Genomic DNA, 18852 nt, shown 5'->3' with positions numbered 1-18852 from the left:
CGGTATAATCCACACCAGCAGCATTTGGTCTCGGTGAATTGTGGCCGTCGATCTTCTATTGCCAGTTAAACATAATCATCGTTATGTTGCCTCATTCATAGCTATTATGTGCTGTTTGGAGGTTTTCTTCCTCATTTTTTTGGATTATTTATTGAAAATCTGGGGTTTCCACGTGTAAGTTACAGCTTGGGAGATCCCATAAATCAGATTTTCCTAATTTGAATCAACTCTTGCCCTGTGAGTCCTTCAATATCCTAATAATCGCCTCAATATCCCAATGGAAAAGTGTTAATATATCGATTGAATTTATTTTTTTATTTTAACAGTTTATATATTGTATTTTTTAAATCTTTTTATTTAATAATTAAAGAAATAAATTTTAGTGCATAGGTATTTTTTTATTTTTTAACAAAATTTAAATATATTTAAATATATAAAAATAGAAAGAAGAAAAAAATAAAAAATGAGATTTATATTAGTGGGCACGGCCTGCAATCAAGTTTGGGCCGCACGTTAGTATTGCCCTATTTTAATTAAAGAAATGATAATGTAATTTTAAAATAGGTAAGTTTTGCATCTTTTATTTTTTTTTAAATATAAAATTTACAAGAAAAATTATTATTTTTAATATTAAATTTTATTCTTTTTTTACAAATGAAATGCACCAGATTCATACATATTAGAATTATATCTAGTATTATCTACGCAAGTAATCTTAACTACTGTTACAGTTTGTATGGTTATTGAACTTCTTAAAAACAATACTAGAAATTTACGTGCAAATATGCTTAGTGACACATCGATGATCAACCACATTATTAATATAAAACCCCACATTATTAATTGATATTAAAATAAAAAAATCATGCCTCGAAGTTTTTATAATTAATGTGATCGTACAATAGACAGTACATCATAAATTAATTTGTCAGTAACAGGCATTAATTGGTCAATAGTTTCTTGAGCATGCATGCGAAATATATATATATATATATATATACATATATATACAAAAATTTAAGAAAATGCTTTGGGATTCGAATGTAGATTCCGAATTTGTGTCCGAACACTTTTTTTCTTTTTACTCAGTAATTAAGAAAATATTTTTTAATAATGTTATAAACTTTTTATTTTTTAAAAAATACTTAAAAATATAAAAAGATGAATGAAAAAAAATCAAAAAAAGAAAAAATTTATTTTACCTAAAAAATGTATTGAATTAATTTTTTTGTTTTTTAATTTCTTTTTTAAATATTAAAAATATTTCTTAATATTTTTAAAAAAACAAAAAGTAAAGAAAAAAAATTAAAAGCATCGGTTAGTAAACCTTCGGTGTCCGTTGGCTCATTCAAGTGTACCGTTTAGTAAAAAAATTATTTAATAATTAAGAAATTGATTTTAAATATATTGATATATATTTTTATCTTTTAAAAATATTTAAATATATAAAAAAATATGATTAAAAAAATTTAAAAGTGAACTGTACGTGGATAAGATTGAACGGAATAATACGCTCATAAATGTATCTCTATCTTTTGCAGGACTCTTGATGTACAGTGCTTGATCATCACCTTCTCCTGACACTTCACATGAGTTCTTCCTTATTTGGATTGATCAGTTCACATGGACTGTCCAAAAAATATCGAGAATGAGAATGCATGACGTACGTAAATAATGCCTAACTTATATTGACGAGCTTTGATTCACATTGTAAGCGGCTTTGAATCGACAATGTAAATGCATGGGTCTGCACAATTTTGCGGCATATTATTACACCTACTGTCACTTCAAATGGAGTAAAGTTGTGATGCTAATTAATGAAAGAGGTTTTGGTCCAAACATATAATTTTTTTTTTTATAAGTTTTTTTTTTTAAATGTTTTATACATTTCAATAATGTGATTAATTGTATTATTTTTTTAATATAAAATATTTATTTTGACTAATTACATCAATAAAATATATAAAATATAGTTAAAAATGACTGTATGTAATATATCTTTTTCTTATATATTGTTGTACTAAATTTGGAATTTTGAGTGACTCAAAACAGTGAAAGAACCAAAGAAAAAAAAAATGAGGACCAATATGAATTTTATCATGCACGCCTTTCATTATTGAGGTTGATGTTGCAAAGCAGTGCACCCTACGCAAACCGTCTCCTCCATCAGTCCCCCACCAATAACCCCTCCATTATTTTCATTTTTACGGGCACGAGGATATCGAACCCTCGGTGGCGATTCCTCCTCGATCTAATTTGATGATAAAAATCCGAGCAGTCGCAATCAAATACATATGCTTTTGTTCTATGTATGTATGTGTATATATATATATCTATATATTTTATATATAAGAAATGGACGAAGAGTTGCCAGAGGAAATAAGAGAGACTTCAATTATTGTCGATAATATCGATTTCATGTGAAAGGGACATGCACTATCCTCCCATCTCTTTGCCATGCATGCATGACAGACAGATGAACACCCACCATACCATCATTACCCCACCACAACATGAATATGCATGATAGTGGCATCACAAAAATAAGCTCTATGTATATGTTCATGATCTCTCTAGCTATTCCCCATTAATCTTGAACGTCGATCTGTGTAAATATGTACACAACTTGATCTATCGATCGCTTGTCATTGATCATCTAAGTTTCAAACTCATGCACGTGTAACATTCATGTGAAAGGGCATGGTATTGTCAATGTTTTATCTAGTATGGGGCCTTATTGATATAAATTCATGACAGCAGGAAAAGTTGTCCGGTACTATGTAGTTTGAACATTAATGGGATTTGATTATTGGTATACCTAACGACGTATGAACACATTAGACCCCAAAAAAAATTGTGCTCTTCTATCTTTATCACTTTTTCATTTATTTTGGGAGGAAAAGAAGAGTGGACGGACGCGCTTAGCTTGATCAGCTTGGCTCAACCAAGGCCAATATGCATGCCTAGCTACGTGTTTATTGGGGATTCCATACATGAAAAGTCTAGCAGTAGTGGGTGACGTGGTGATTAATTGAAAACTAAATTTGACATGGCATTATGATCTTGGCTGACGTGTCATACATTATTCATTTTAATAATTACCAAGTGGGTCCTAAAACAATCATAATTTTTCCTTACATGATTTGGTATGTGCTTTCTTGATGTAAAATGATTATTGTCTCCCTTTGTGCTCAAAAGAAGTGTTTCTCAAAGGGAATTGCTTGTTCATATTCGTGGAAATTTTCATTTTTTTTTTTTGTTTCCATCTTAATTTTCTCAGCTCTCTGTCTTTCAACTGATTTATAAGTAGATTGGAAGTGGAAAAAAGGAAAAGAAGGCAAAAAGTAAGGACTGGAGGGTAGTAAACCAAAAAGTAGAAAAAAGAATGACACGTGGCAAATATGTATTATTGTTCGTTTGTGTGGATTTTTCTTTTCTTTTCTTTTTTTTTTTTCCTGAGAAATTTGTTTCAATGGCTTACAGCTGGCTACTAACAGACATGGTAATCCTTTTCACAAAGGTCCCAAGTCTAGATCAACATGATAATTGTATCATGTGCTTAATTTGTGTGGGGGTGTTTTTTTTTTTTTTTTGAAGATATATTTAATGTGTTTTGATGTTTTTCTTCTTCCTTCTTTTTTATGTTGTTGGTTGGGGTTGAAGGACCATTAACTATAACTATTAATTAGTTGTTCACACGACAACAAATAATTAATACGAATCGTGGAAATTTTTTATAATATGTAAATATATATATATATATATATAGCCGTAGAAAATAGGGGCGCAAGTTCTGGTCTTGTAAATACTTCGTATATTCTATATATACTGCTTAGAAATGTTCAGCCACGCGCAAAATGATGTCTATTTGTTTATTTGTTCAGACACACAGGTGTCACAGAGGCATAGAACTCAAAGGAATGAGGAGACTGGCCGGCATCGGTTGTCAACTGATCAAATTGAAGATATCATTAAGAATTTATTTAGTTGGTAGTGGGCACCCCCCGTGATGCATGTTGTGTCCACATGGATGGAGGGTTATTAATTAATTCTTCACAATTATCATAATTTCAAGAAAGTTAATTAATTTTTTATGTAAAAATTTTTTAAATAAGGGTTTACATATATATTAAATTATGTATGAAAAAAGTCTAAATCAAAAAAAGAAAAATTCTTCTCTCTATAATTTTCAAGAGAAATTAACTAGATCTCTTGATCTTGAAGTGTAAAATTTTTTAAAAAATTCTAGTAACCTCCTAAGTGACATAGAAGTGTAAACAACAAAGTGACGTAGACTGTAAGACGAGTAAAGATTTGACCTTATAGAAATTATACTCTTGAGATAATTTGAATTAACCTTATTTAATAGATTTAAACGTTTAAAAAAAAATAGAACTTATAGTCTTGTATAGTCTGCTAGCCAAATCAAAATTATATTGTTTTGTTAATTACTTGGTCAAGTGGTAGAGAATTAACAAAATACAAATTATGTGCGAGTGGTTTCCCTTTATAATCCCAATATCAGGATTTATTATTCTACTAACCAAACAGTACATTTGTGATCTGCATAACTAAGGAATGCTTTCTCATGGAAATTGCTTGCGGCCAGGGATTTCGATCAAAGGTCTTGTAGAGCAGAAAAATGATATACACAAGTGACGAGTTTGTGGATCACCCATTATTGTATTGTGACGTGGCCATAAGTTTATGGAATGACATCTTTGAGAGTGTGGCTCATTTGGATAATGCCAAGAAGGGTTGTTGACTTTGTGGCCAGTTGGCACGGCATCAGGGTAATTATCAAATTGCAACTATGTGAAAGATGATATCTACCTGCTTATCATAGTGCATAGCAGCATATGGATGGAGATGAATGGTCAGAACTTTGAGGACCGTAAACAGATAATGGACGAGTTTAAAACTTTTTTTCTGCACATTTCATTATATTGGTCAATTGTAATAAGTTTTAATGGCATGAATGTACATGATTTTCTTGTATTCCTAGTCATTCATGTTTAGATGTAGCTCTTGTATATGTCCTGTATACTTGACTTCGCCTATTATCTATAAAATTTCTTATTTACTTACCAAAAAAAAAAATGATACACACAAAATCGCTGCAGGCAGAGTTGCATTTGTTGCTTTCATGGCAATCCGATATGGTCTTTTTTTTTGGAAGGACGAAATGGCCATCGTAATTGGACACAACACATGAGAATCATTAAATGCTTAGGAAAAGATCCATTTCATATCAACAACTATCGTGATTGGACCAATTAACGCATTCAAAACAACGTTAACAGAGAGATTCCAATTTAGCCACGAAAGCACATTTTGATTGTGGCTGGAAACTTCATTAGTAAAGGAAAATAACAGCAAGAGATAATTGGTGAAGGTATCGGTCTTTATTTGTAGAGATATGATAGCTGATGTGGATGCTTGCTCTCAACCCATCTTGAGAAAGCCGAGTAATTTTTTCGAGAGTAAATTAACCCATTTTTTTGGTTTACTCTTATTTTCTCTCTTTCTTATTTTTTTTTTCTCATTTTTTTTCCCCGCACACGCATGAGAAAGCTTGTCACTGAAATTGAATTTCTTGTTCAAGATCCGAGTTTCTTGATTGGTTTACGTTCATATACGGCTCGCAGTTGCGGGCCTTCAAACTCTGGGGGACTTCCCATTTAGGTTACAGTCAGGGGAGTCAAACAAGTCCAGCAAGGCACAACAAATCATATTCATGCAATCATCCAAATGAAAATTGTATTAGAAATTCAAATTCGCAGTTGATACCGACAGAACAATGACAGAAACATCAAATCGAATCAATCAATTGACTATTAAAGAATACGTAATATACAGAGGACTGCGATTTGGTTGCTGTATACGTAATCGAGATGACCTTCAAAGCAGCAAAAATGATACCGATTCCATGGTTCACCAGTCGGGGGCATCCGACTCTGGTGGCTTTCTATCACCACACTGCAACAAAGCAATGGAATACTACTGTCTGTCTAGGTAGCCAGCCTTCAAAACCAACTAGGGTTCCTTTTTCTATTGTGCTTATTAACAACTATTTGTTGAAAGAATCCTTTTCCCTATAAAACCACTTCTCCAGTCTTATGGTCACCAACGACACCTTCCTCCTCAAATTCTTTTATTAATCTTTCAATCTGCCTTCTATAAACCGGCATGAAATGATCACTAATCATGGTTTGTGACAACCTTAGTTTACTATACAGTGATCTTGAAGTGAGGAAAATCCCGACCTTTGTCTCTTCTAGCCGCCCATTGTCCAAGTCACTGGTTGTAGGGTGACCATCACTTTCACACGCTGCACCATCGGATTGAAGGGTAACAATATGCATAATCCTCCCTGGAGGGAAAAATCTGTGTGCCTCTTTTATTTCTCGAGCAGACCTCTCTGGCTGTTCCTCACCTACCTCTGCAATGGCTGCTTCTTCTTCTTCTCTTATTTCCTTTGCCACATCAACCTCCTCACCTTCTGTCCGATCATAAAGCTCATGCTCAAGTTGTTGCCATAACTCAACTTCAGTCATGCGGTCTTCATGACTATTATGGCTAATGATATCCTCGCCATCACTGAGATCAGTGTTGCCATCAGCATCTGGACCTATTTCATCAGAGTAAGAACATTCAATCTCTGATGCCCATTTTGTTCCTATGGACGAAGACATAGGAAGTTCAATGGTTTCAAGGGCAGTTGTGATTGCAGTATTCTTAGGGGATGAAAGAAGATGCTCAGAAGCTTCTACATTAGCAGAGGAAGACTCAGGAGAACTCCCCTCCTCTTTTGAGGTCGTATGAGCAGCTGTGGCCCGACGACGGGGACCCATGCATGACCAAGAAGACAAGTGAAGGGTAGGACGTGTCCATGCCGCCTGAGCCATGCTCTGAGCTCTCTTCATCACAACCTGTAGACATGAAAAGCGAAAGAAATGGTTAAACAAAATAGTGTAATTTAAACTAATCAGAAAATCAAGTAAATTCAGGTACTCTTGACTATTAACGGACAGAATAGGAAATCAACCACCAACTGTAAGCAAAGATAACAAGGCCCAGAATGTCAAAAGAATCAACAAATGGCTGCTTAGTTGAAAATGCCCCCTTTTTTTCCCACTAACAAATTAGCATTATGTAAGGCTTGACAGAGGAAAAGCAATGTCATTTAATAAGTGCACTGGGAAATTAATTTCGAATAATAGAAAGGAGTTACCTGTGTACTGTTTGAAACTGGGCGCAAAATTGCCCCTGCCCCAGCAACTTTTGCTCTAGCACTAGCAATGGATGGAAGACGAGAACCCAGTGCTGAAGCAGATCGATAGACAGTACTGAGAATTCTCGTACGCTCAATCTGATTCCTCAGATCATTCAGCCAAGCAGAGGCAGTCACCTGGAAAAAAAAAATTATCTTTTTGAAACACTCATATACCATAGATCATGCAGTTAAGGACATAATGGAAACAAAAGAGTGAATATTGTATCAAATACCAAGCAACCAGGCCACTCAAGTCCTGGTGTAATTTTTGTTAACATGGATGAGAGTTGCTAGAGTTCACGCATTGTGACATAAACATCCCAAGTGAATAGATCAAACAAAAAGCAGGATAAGTTGGGACCAGAAAAAGAGTTTCAGGATTCATTTTTCGTACTAAGATTTAGTTTCATTGTACTATTCTGACCATGATGAAGCATGAAGTTTATGGGGATTCCAACATACTCAATAAACAACCTACATTGGGACAAGCCATACCACACCCAGCCAGGTGCAAATTAGTCCTCTCCAACTAAAAAACCGAGCAATATTAACCCAAACCCAGACCAATACCTCTGAGCAACATCAGAATGATTTAATGATGCCACATCTAACCATGATCACGCAATAAGATACAAGGGCAGTCTAAAAATGAATACCCAAATATGATCCATCTTAAAAGCAAGATACACAGCTTAAGATTACCTCAGCACGCAAGTCATCCACTGAAGCAGCTGAGAATGTAGGCACTAAGTCTGCTCCATTTATAACAGAAGTAATAAAATCATTGCCTGATTCTGCCAATTCCCACGTCATACAAGCAGCTGCATGGGATAATACTTTTGTGAGTCCTCTAGTTAGGTCATAAAACAACACGCGAATTTAAGAAATCTAACTTTAGAAATATTAGAATGAAAACAACAAATGACATAGCTAACATTCTATTGGCTGGATATAAGGAGAGATCAGAACCTGAAGTTTTCAAAGTAAATAATACAGAAAATGAAGTTTTCAAAGTAAATAATACAGAATATGAAGTTTTCAAAGTAAAACAATACCAGAATATACTTTTATAATGAACACAAACCTGGAGCAAAGGTAACACAGGTGGTTTTTGAGAACTCTTTCTGCTCTCTCAGTATATATGTTAGAAGTGCTGCAGTGCCTCCACCTAAAGAGTGCCCTACTATCTGTCAGAACCCAAAGAATGCCGTAAGTAGATATCTTAACAAGATTTAAGATATAATCAGTACTGGAACAAGCCACCCACCAAATAGGTAAACCATATAAATATTCAATTAAATGCTTCTAAGCTCATTGCAGGTTCAAAGGGGGCCACTCAAAATTTTTCAAATTTCAGGAGCATGAGTACTAAGTTGAGATAGTTAGCAGGAGCAGCAGGATGAGAAAAATAACAAACATTAATAATAATAAAATATTATGCTTGAACAAGAGTAATTGGTAGTAAAATGCTCTAATGAAACCATATTCTCTTTCCGGAAGCTATGGTATCATGCATCAACATTAGCTCCTTTGGTTGAAACAAGGAGAATACAAGACTGTTTCAACTACGAATAGCTAAATCATGTGCCACTTTAGCTTATCCTAGTGGCCAAGCCCATTATTGATTTAGTACATAAGCACAGGATAAAAACAATTACACCTCGTGGATTTACCTTGATTTTATAACCAGGATATTCACCAAGTGCTTTAACAAGACAAGGAGTAGCAAGCTTTGCAATCCACCTAGCAGCCGCAACCATCCCACAGTGTGCATAACCTAAAACCAAATTGCTTACTCCTCCCTCATGCACAACACTGTGATGGAAAGGTACAACAGCCCCGGTAGCAGCCGTAAGAGTATCCTTGATACTATGGGTCCCACGAATCAATAAAAGAAAACATTTCATGTCGTGGTCAACTAAAATTGTGAAGGCTGGCTTTAAGATCTGCAGAAGAGAAACAAACAGAAAATCCAGGGCACATGTAAAAAACGTAAATTGTGCTTTACGTTTAAGAGGCAAACGTCTAACAACTAAAAACATGGCTGAATTAAACTTCACATGACTTACTCCTGCTTTGGGTTCCTGAAGGATAACACTCTCTTTGGAATAGCCAGTCTCCTCTAAAAATACAGGAAACGGTTTTTTTGAAAAATGCCAACACAGTGTCAACAAGTTTAAGAGGTATCTAAGTTCAGCAGCTATATCTGTTCCTTTGAGCAGTAAACTGTCTTTACCACCAAATACACTTGCAACATGTAAGTTTCCCTGCAAAGTACAATGAAACAGTCAGAAGTTGGCCTGATAACAAGGAGCATCAATGGAAAGATTCTAGTCAGATCCCTGCCATGCATGAACTCATTTGGTGGTCTTGTAAACCAAACAATAATGATAATAATAACAACAACAAATTCTTTCAATGACGTACAAAAATACATACTACATACTTTTGCAAGTATATCACATTTCAGAACAGTTACCTGCCTCTTCAGAAGAAAGCTGATCCCAAATGCCAAGTCCCCAATGGGCCACTTCCCCAGAGTTTCAGAGTAAGTAAACCTAAGAGTCTCTGACAATGTCGAGATCGTCTCTAACCATGTAGCAGGAGCTTGAATTAGCCTATGTGAAACACGGTCGATACCTAAAGGAATGTCAGTAGTGGCATCACTACCATTTTCATCACCATCATCATCATTATCATCGCCATGAGACCCATTCGACTGCAATTTACGGTTCAATGTGTAGTACAAAAGAGCAGCAGCACCGGCTGCTGTGGCCATAGTTGCGGTTGCCATGACTATACGATCCCTATAACAATACAATGAGAAAATATCAAACAACATAGACTATCAAAACAAGTTTTCCACAAATTCTACATAAACTTGAATTCTTAAATCAAAATCAATGAATATTTTATAAGAAGCCCTTTAATCTCTAATGACTTCGAGACGCAAACTCATTAGTATCGTGTAATGTCTATCAATGCAATAATTCCATCCAAAGGAGACAAAAGTTCAGTTTCATCAAATAACTCTCTGCTTGGTTGCCAAGAAAACACGGAAGAAAAAACAGAAAAATCGGAACACAGTACCCTAATATAATATAGCTTTGCTTTCAAAGAAAATAAAGAAAGAAAAATACAAGAAATTGATCAGATCACGCACACTTCAGCGGCGCCCTTATTGCTTCCAACATTTTCTCAGCAACCAAACAAAACTGAAGCCAACAAAAACCGATTCGAACTCCAACAGGAAAAAAACAGCATTAACCTCTGATTTCCAAAACACAAGTCAAGGGCTAGAAAAGAAAATATGAGCCAAAATCAAGAAAATTAAAAAATCCAAGACAAGGAATTGGAACAATAAGTCGTTAAAACCTGAAGAACATGACCAATGGTCGTACCCGAAAAAACCCTAAAAGTCGGAGAGAAAATTAACGAAACGAACCTGAAGAGCTTGAGAATTTGGATTATATCTTAAGGTCTAAGGCACCAAAAAGAGTTTATGCTAACATCTATAGACTCTTTCCTTTTCCGTTTTTCTTTTTCTTTTTCTTTTTATTACCCCTTTGGGTGGGAATTAGATAAGCTTCATGAAGTTATTTTCTCTCATGGATATTAAAATTATTTAATTATATAGTGTATAAATACAACCTAATTATTTAAAAATTAAATTAATTATTAAAAAATTAATTTTTTTTTTAAATTCATATTTATTTATTTTTCTTAAAAAATTATATAACACTTAATAATTTACTGTAAATATTATTTCTCAATTATTAAATACTAACTAATACTATAATCTCCACTTTGCCTAATCATTCTGGATCCCAAAAATTGTACAAGAATAATTATTTTCATCATAAATTTTGTAATTTCCACTCTCTTTCTTTAAAAAAAAAAAAAGGGGTATGTCATATTTCAAGAATTTTTCGGGTTTTAACCGCGTGGCGGTTGGAGAAGGACGTCGCTGTTGCAACCGACCTGAACAGAAACTGGTTGGAACTTGGAGATCTAAAGTGGGACAGGGAAGGATCGGGATAGTCTTCGCTGGGTGGGTGGGTATTTAGTGCATCTTTGAGATTAAAATGAAAAATATAACTTATAATTTAAAGATTTATAATTTATAATTTAAGTAATAAATTTTATTATTAAAAAATTATTTATTGTTTAATAATTATATATTTAAAATACTTTCAAATATATTATATTTAATTATAAATAAATTAAAAAAATAATTTTTGATATAAAAATAATGATTATTTAAATTTTTAAATATTATGTCTATATTCTTAAAAGTTTAAAAGTTATAATTATCTTAAAATTATATAGATATTTTCATCCATTAATAGTCTTTTTATAATTCTAATTACGTTCTACATTATTCAGAAAAACACGTAACACCCAAACAACCTAACTTTTTTATTAAAAAGCTTTTAAAACTATTTAAATACTTTTTAAGACTCCTACCGCAATCTTAAACAGGATCTTAGTGCATATTTAAAATTGCGATAAGAAATATAACTTATAATTTTAAGATTTATAACTTATAATTTAAACAATAAACTATACTATTAAAAAATTAACTATTCTTTCTAAAGGTGTAGTGCACGGGACCGGAGTTTATTCTGCAGAGATGAGTCCAAAGGGCCTTACCTTGGAGAGGTTCCCGACATAAATAAAAAATAATAATAATTATTCTTTAGTAACCATATATCAAAACACTTTTAAAATTAGTTACATTAATTTTTTAAAAATATACACTTATCTGCATAAGCTAAAAGTTTCAATTTGGTACCTTTTAAAAAGTAGACTTTCAATTTTTTTAAGTGATTAAAATACTTTTTATAAATTTATCAAATATGTCATTTTTTTTTCTTTAAACAATTAAAAACACCCTTTAAATTTTTAAGAACAATACTACATATAATCTTGAAATTGCAAACGCCGCATAATCGCTTTGAAAAAAAGTGAAGTCCACGATTAAAAAGTTAATTTTTTTTTTTATGTAGGTCTCATATTAATTCATTTTTTTCAAACCGACTACACACCGCTTACACAACTACGACTACAAATATCATTTCTCAATTTTCAAACTCAATCGGTCAATCCCAAACATGAGCTAAGAAAAGAAAAACGCGGTGCCCAGGCTGGGCCGTTGACCCCAACTAGCCCAAATCTCATGGGAAAGAATTATCCCGAGGAAGAATTTGATTAGACTTTTTGAACGATACAATTACAGACCGTTATTAAAGCATAGTTCCAGTTTCTAGATGCCATATATAATGTCGTATCCGGTGGTAATATCAACTTCAAAAAACGCCAACAGCATATATTGGAATTTATAAGCTCGGAAGGAAAAATCCTAAAAACACGTTTCATGGATTCAAAATGACACAAAGAAGAAAAGAAGACTAAAATGCATCCACCATCCAAGTGAATCGAGCTACTCCTCCAGATGGTTTCAGGCTCCGGTGCAGTCTCAGTCACGCTCGCTTATGGCAGTCAAGTGCTCATCAATCTCCTCCATCGACAACACTCTAAACACCGGGTTCTCCTGCCTCACCACTCCAACCTATAATAAGAAATTAAAAAAGCTGAATCAAAATTGTTGTTGTCATCATCATCAGAAACTCGAGAGCGGCGATTGATAATATAGGGGCAACATCAGTGGGGATATTCAATACCTCAATTTCATTGGCTTTAAAATCCTCTTGCAGAACTGATTGCAGGGCTGAAATTGCAGTCTATAGACGAAAGTAATTAGAGACATTAGGCGTGAAATGAGAATCGGCCATTACAGATATTATAACGGACCTGGATCAAACAAGTGATAAATAAAAGTAAATGGACTCAAATACAGATCCATAAAATGGAACCACTGCATTACTTAAAACCAATTTCTGACCAATTGTTAATAACCTGAAATCTGTTCAAAATTGACTAATGATTATTTACCTGCACTGTCTCCTCGTAGGTAAATGCAGGATCGTTCTTCATTTTCTTCTCCAAGAAATTAATTGCCTCCTGCTCTTTCAACCCAGCACTTGTGGCCTAAAACAAAACAAAGTATATCATGACTCATGAGGAACTCACAGGGTTGAAATTCAAACTAATACCGAACAAAGAAAACGTGACTCATAAGTCCAATTGAAATGATTGTGAACAATCAATATGATGCTCCTAAATAGCGATAACTAACATATAGGGAAATAAAGAAAAGACATACATAAAAGCAAGTACAATACAGTACATGTAAACATCTCAAGATCACCACTCACTATTTTTTTTTTGAAGGATTTTAGTCATAAATATAAGCTGATCTAGAAATTTTAACAGCAAATGACAGACTCCATTGATTCGAAAGATTATGTGTGTGATTATGCAATCTAGTAATCTTATAATGATCAACCCGTATATGAGCCATCATCGGCAAAAAAATACTTTGCTATTTTTTTTTATAACTGACATAAAATTTTATTGAAATAAGCAAATAGGCATAGCCTAGGTACACAGGAAGTATACAACAGAGAACACCTAGTTACAAGCTAGGAGCTAACTACTTTGCTGTTTCCTTTTTTATCAGTACAAAATACTTTGCTATTTTCATATTGTGTAACTTTACTTGTCAATAAAATGAAGATTGAAGGCAAACAAAGCTTATGAATTAGCACGTAGATTACAGCTCCTAATTCATTTTTTGAAACTCCATACACACTTGACCCTTCATATAAATTTACGTGGATACAAATACTATCATAGTAGTCAGGTTAGACATAATCCATCATCATGCAGGTTTATTAGTACTCCAGGAATGAGATCCAGAAGTTAGTTATGATTGTAAGTTTAGTCCTGACAAGAATGTTGTAAGCAAGTAGTCAAGGCAATTGCCAACCCAAAACATAGGTGGATAAGTGTAGGAAAGTTCTTGTGGTGCTTGTCTTAAGTATTGTAAGAACAAAAAAACTGCAGGTCAGAGAAAAAAACAAATTGTGTAGGATAAAACTTGACAATACCTTGTGACCAAAGAAATGGCCAGCTGGGTCACATTTGTAAAGTCGAGGTCCAAATTCATCATCAATGCCCAAAACCATGGCGACTTCCAAGCAAAGACAGAAAATCAAAGGTGGCAGGAAAAAATCAATAATAAAGCATAGATATATAACACAGCCATAAAAAAGGAACTCTTTGACAGCTAAGGAAAAGGCCAATAACAAACCAACTCCAAGTGGTCTCATATAAGCATGTTGAGTATAGACTTGTGATTTGTCAGCAATCCTGGCATGCAAACAATTTCAAATGCTTCAGATTGCAGTGTATAAACATAAGCAAATGTTCATGAAGAGAAGAAAAAGAGAGAAGGGGGGAAGGGGGGGGGGGGGGGGGGGGGGGGGGGGGGGAGGGGAGGATACAAGGGACAAATGCTTCGGAATTTGAGGAAGCATAATTATTGACACATAAGTATTCTGAGTGTATTGTCCTCAAACCTCAAGTAATAAACAATTCATGCTTCCGGTTTAACATTTGACCAAACTAACATTCTAGCAATCAAGGAGATTAAGTTTATTGACTAAAAACCTATGAAACTTCAAGTACATATATTCATACAATAACTTTTTTTTTTTTTTTTTTTTTATAGGTGTTCATACAATAATTAAGAAGTCTTATCTAATGTCTCCCTGGCTACTGAGTTGCTAACTTTCCCTAGCATCCAGGTTCATGAATTCAGAAAGTCTCATAAAACAGGACACCGTGTGTCCCTTTCTGCATAACCCTCAATTCATCATCCTCATCTTTTACTTTCTATATCTTATTTGACCCAAGAATGTATATCGAGGTGGTCCGTGTTACTTTAAACCGAGACAACAAGAACATATCTTATGGGAAGAGAACAAACCACACATTTAATTCAACCTAGAAATCAAGCGAACATAAATTATTAAACAATGTAGAGATATTTGATTTGTTCCCTTTCCTATACTAGGAGCATACCTAATAAGCAAGACAACAGTGTAAATATTTATTTCAACCGACTAATAAAGTGCACATACTAAACATGAGAGAGAGAGAGAGAGAGAGAGAGAGAGAGAGAGAGAACAATAATAAAAATTAAGCACAAAAATATATTAATAAGAAGAAAAAGGAGTTATAAACTACAAAATTAGAAATTCCTTTTTTTGAGTCAAATGTACCATGTAGAGTTCATCTTACTTATCATCTATTGGGAGGGAAAGAAACTATTGGAATCTGTTTCACTCAAGAAAAGCAGTTTGTTGCAGGGAGGGGTCGAAATTAATGTTTTTAACTCAATACATATATAATAGTAACTCCTTGCCGAGGGCCTATGCACCCCCAGGATTAGTCAGGACGTTGTTCCTAAACACCAGTGTCAATCACAAAACAAAATACATATATAGTAGAGTAGTTGACTAAATTCAAAGTTCAAACACATAGCAACCTAGAAATTGAAGAGTGGTGGAATTTGTTTTAGTATTTTATTTTATTTTTTAGCAGGAATTCGATTTAGTAAGAAATGAAGTTCATACCATTTAGCCAATACATCCACAGGCATCTCATATCCATATCTGAAGCGAAACTCAGCTGCTTCATTTCTTGCTTGTTGAACCAAGGTTCTTGCATCAGCTGGAAAATGGGATCCCAAAATTATTAAGGTTCAACTCATTGGATAGAGAACTTCATAGATTGTATCTTCATATTATAACCAAGAGGATGAAGTATTCAACCAATAAAATTTACAGGGGAGTCAAATTCCAATATAGTCAGGCATGTTGTCGTATTGAACTCTTTCTACAATGAATTTCGAAATTTAAATGCAGACAGGCTGTTTTGAGTTATATCAAACCTGTCATGCCAGTTGCCAACAACCCAAGGTACTTAGTAATGGGGAAAAGATGTGAGACACTTGTCTGATCCAACAGCTTGTCCTGTATCAATTTTCTCAATTTATATCGCCTGCATCAATTATAAATGAAGGTAAAGCGAGATTTCAGTGGAAAGAGCAACTGATACTCACCGGGACCTTCTTCTGAGTCACAACACATACTGAATCCTTTCCTCGTACACCAATTGAGGTTATTCCAGCGGCCTTCACAGCCTTAAAAGCATACTCTATTCACTCATTCATATGCAAACACAAACAAATTAGAATATAACAGACTAAGGACTCATTTGGTTACACAGACGATATGAGATGAAAATTGAAAGTAGAATAAAATATTGTTAAAATATAATTTTTGTTTTGGGATTTAAAAAGTTGAATTTTTTATTGTATTTTTTGTGGGAGTTTTGGAAACTTGTAATGATTAGATGAGATGGTTTGTGTAACCTAACGAGACCTAAAATCACGAATAAGAGAATTCAATTTTTAAGCACTGACCAAACAAAAGGTCGAATTAGACCATACAAGTGGGTTTTCTAGTTCAGTGACTTTGTTTGAGATACACAAAGTGTGATATAAGCCTTTGAATAACCAAAACTAGAATAAAAAAATAAATCATACTTTCCTACCCAATCAGGAAGTGTCCAATTAAAAATTTTCTTACTTTAACAGCTCTGATACCACGCTCGGTGGACTTATCAATCCAGGTAGCTGCTACTGGATACCTAAGTAGAATAAGCCTTTGGAGGCATAACTAGTGACTTTGTTTGAGAGACAGAAAATGTGATATAAGCCTTTGGATGTCCAAAACTAGAATAAATAAAAACTTATACTTTCCCATACAGCCAGGAAGTGTCCACTCAAAATTTTTCTTACTTTAACAGCTCTGATACCACGCTCAGCGGACTTGTAGATCCAGGTACATGTTATTGCATACATAATTGAGACTACACAATACAACCTAAGCTTTCAGGTGCTATGTTTTTCAACATCTAAGTAATATTCATTTATCGTTATTTTCATCGGATTTATCAGCAACTATATAAAGGGTCAAATAAACCACCAAAAATTCTAATAGGGTTTCTACTCAGTGGCCCAGAAAACCACAAAACTTCCATCGTTTGAACAAATGTGTTCAACTGAAACATCAGTGGATCTGTGCGATATTGCATACCTAACTGGAACCGACATTACAATTAATCACCACTTGTTTCTACGACCAGTCCTACATGTGTGATAACCCGTATAAAAACTATCTGAAATTGAAAATGGATTTTTGAAAAATATCAAATGATACTTGTTGCTACAGAGCACATACCCACTTGAAAGAGACGGCCCTCGGGTGAGAAAATCGTGATGTGACGATCATAGCCACCTCCACTTCCACGACTCATCGCTTAGCACTAGTTTGGATGCGCTTTGATTTGTATTTTGAGGGTTTCGTTTGCGTGTGAGAGACTTCAGAAAGACTGACAAGCTTGGAAGGGAAAGATGAATAATAAAACCGAAGCTTTCTTTCTCCCCAAGAACGAAGATGCGAGTAAAGCGAAAAGGTCTTCTAAACAGTATAGACGACGTCGTTTTTCAATTGCTGGGCTGGACTGGGCCTCTTCATGTCATTCAAAATCCTAAAGCAGCGGAATATCGACGAGTACCGCAATGCCTTTTCTTCTTCTCTTTATTGTTTCTTCGACGCCCATTTAAAATCTCTGTCCCTTTCAACATTAAAGGCCCATTTAAAACCATTGTTGTCTCTTTCTTGTTTCTTCAAGGCCCATTTAAAATCTCTTGTTTTTACTTTTGTAATTAGTTTCAAAACAGACTAAACGAAAGGACAAAAACGAGATTACCAGACAAACAAAGTTATAGATCCGAGTCAACGTAATTTTAAGGATACGAGACTCGTTTTAAGGATCATGCTATGTTCAGTTAAAGAGTTCCAAACTCCTTCAACTCTTAATTTCTTTCTTTCTTTCTTTCTTTTTTGGAGAAAATGAATTCATATCTTTCCAATTGGAACTTGGGATTGAAAAAACATACAATTGCCTTAATCGTTGCATGGCCATGCAATCAGCCCGTACACAAAATCATTTCGAAAAAAAAAAACCTTGGGTTATAAGATCAAAAAACTTGCTCGTTCCAGCTAGTTAATTTTGTGTGTTTTTTCTTTTTTTACTTTATTTTTACATGTATTTTTTTAATATTTTTAAATAATTTTTTTAAAAATACAATATTATTATAAAATACTTACTTAATCATTAAGTTAAAAAAAAAAAAAAAAAAAAAAAAAAACAGCAGTAGCCCCCAGCATTTTTTCAAAAATTTATCTGAATTTATCAGAGATAAAATGAAAGATAAATGAATATAATTATACTACAATAGATATTATTTTTACTGTGAACTCGTTTGATTTTGTTTATACGTAAGAGTTGTGGATATATACAACATCAAAAACTACAAAAATCGAAATCTCACGACATCAATAATCGACCCACGAAACATGGCTACTACGCTGCTAATCAAATAAACCAACATAAACTATTCAGAAAGGAGCCCACCTGCATAGAACATGTCCGGATACGGGATATGATTGAGGACGAAGAAAGAAACACGATGAACAGCAGTACAACGAATCTAACGCCATGCCAACTGGTCTCCTTTGAAATTTGAACCGATCAAT

At 34.0% G+C, this 18852-nt stretch overlaps 2 protein-coding genes across 4 annotated transcripts; both read right to left on the bottom strand.

The window, feature by feature from the left end:
- Nucleotides 1-5734: 5734 nt before the first annotated feature.
- On the bottom strand, nucleotides 5735-10878 carry LOC122280543. Of its 2 annotated transcripts, XM_043091504.1 has the most exons (9): nucleotides 10722-10876; nucleotides 10440-10546; nucleotides 9756-10083; nucleotides 9346-9543; nucleotides 8950-9222; nucleotides 8361-8463; nucleotides 7979-8097; nucleotides 7235-7411; nucleotides 5735-6932 (listed from the first exon to the last, which is right to left on the bottom strand). In XM_043091504.1, exons 3-9 carry the CDS (start codon nucleotides 10068-10070, stop codon nucleotides 6096-6098), a joined length of 2022 nt encoding a protein of 673 aa, XP_042947438.1. In that variant the 5' UTR covers nucleotides 10071-10083; nucleotides 10440-10546; nucleotides 10722-10876; the 3' UTR covers nucleotides 5735-6095. The 2 variants fall into 2 exon arrangements, with proteins under 2 accessions (XP_042947438.1, XP_042947430.1); XM_043091496.1 differs by lacking the exon at nucleotides 10440-10546 and having other exon boundaries at nucleotides 10722-10878.
- A 1564-nt stretch (nucleotides 10879-12442) lies between these two features.
- LOC122280531 (proteasome subunit alpha type-6-like) lies at nucleotides 12443-17713 on the bottom strand. Of its 2 annotated transcripts, XM_043091476.1 has the most exons (9): nucleotides 17491-17710; nucleotides 16308-16402; nucleotides 16137-16218; nucleotides 15820-15916; nucleotides 14493-14551; nucleotides 14290-14372; nucleotides 13232-13327; nucleotides 12961-13020; nucleotides 12443-12848 (listed from the first exon to the last, which is right to left on the bottom strand). In XM_043091476.1, the coding sequence occupies exons 1-9, from the start codon at nucleotides 17564-17566 to the stop codon at nucleotides 12756-12758; spliced, it is 741 nt and encodes a 246-aa protein (XP_042947410.1). In that variant the 5' UTR covers nucleotides 17567-17710; the 3' UTR covers nucleotides 12443-12755. The 2 variants fall into 2 exon arrangements, with proteins under 2 accessions (XP_042947410.1, XP_042947417.1); XM_043091483.1 differs by lacking the exon at nucleotides 12443-12848 and having other exon boundaries at nucleotides 12986-13090; nucleotides 17491-17713.
- Between the last annotated feature and the right edge of the window lie 1139 nt (nucleotides 17714-18852).

The sequence above is a fragment of the Carya illinoinensis genome, chromosome 1, assembly GCF_018687715.1.
Source record: "Carya illinoinensis cultivar Pawnee chromosome 1, C.illinoinensisPawnee_v1, whole genome shotgun sequence".
Taxonomy (NCBI): domain Eukaryota; kingdom Viridiplantae; phylum Streptophyta; class Magnoliopsida; order Fagales; family Juglandaceae; genus Carya; species Carya illinoinensis.
This window is presented reverse-complemented; position numbering and strand designations above follow the sequence as displayed.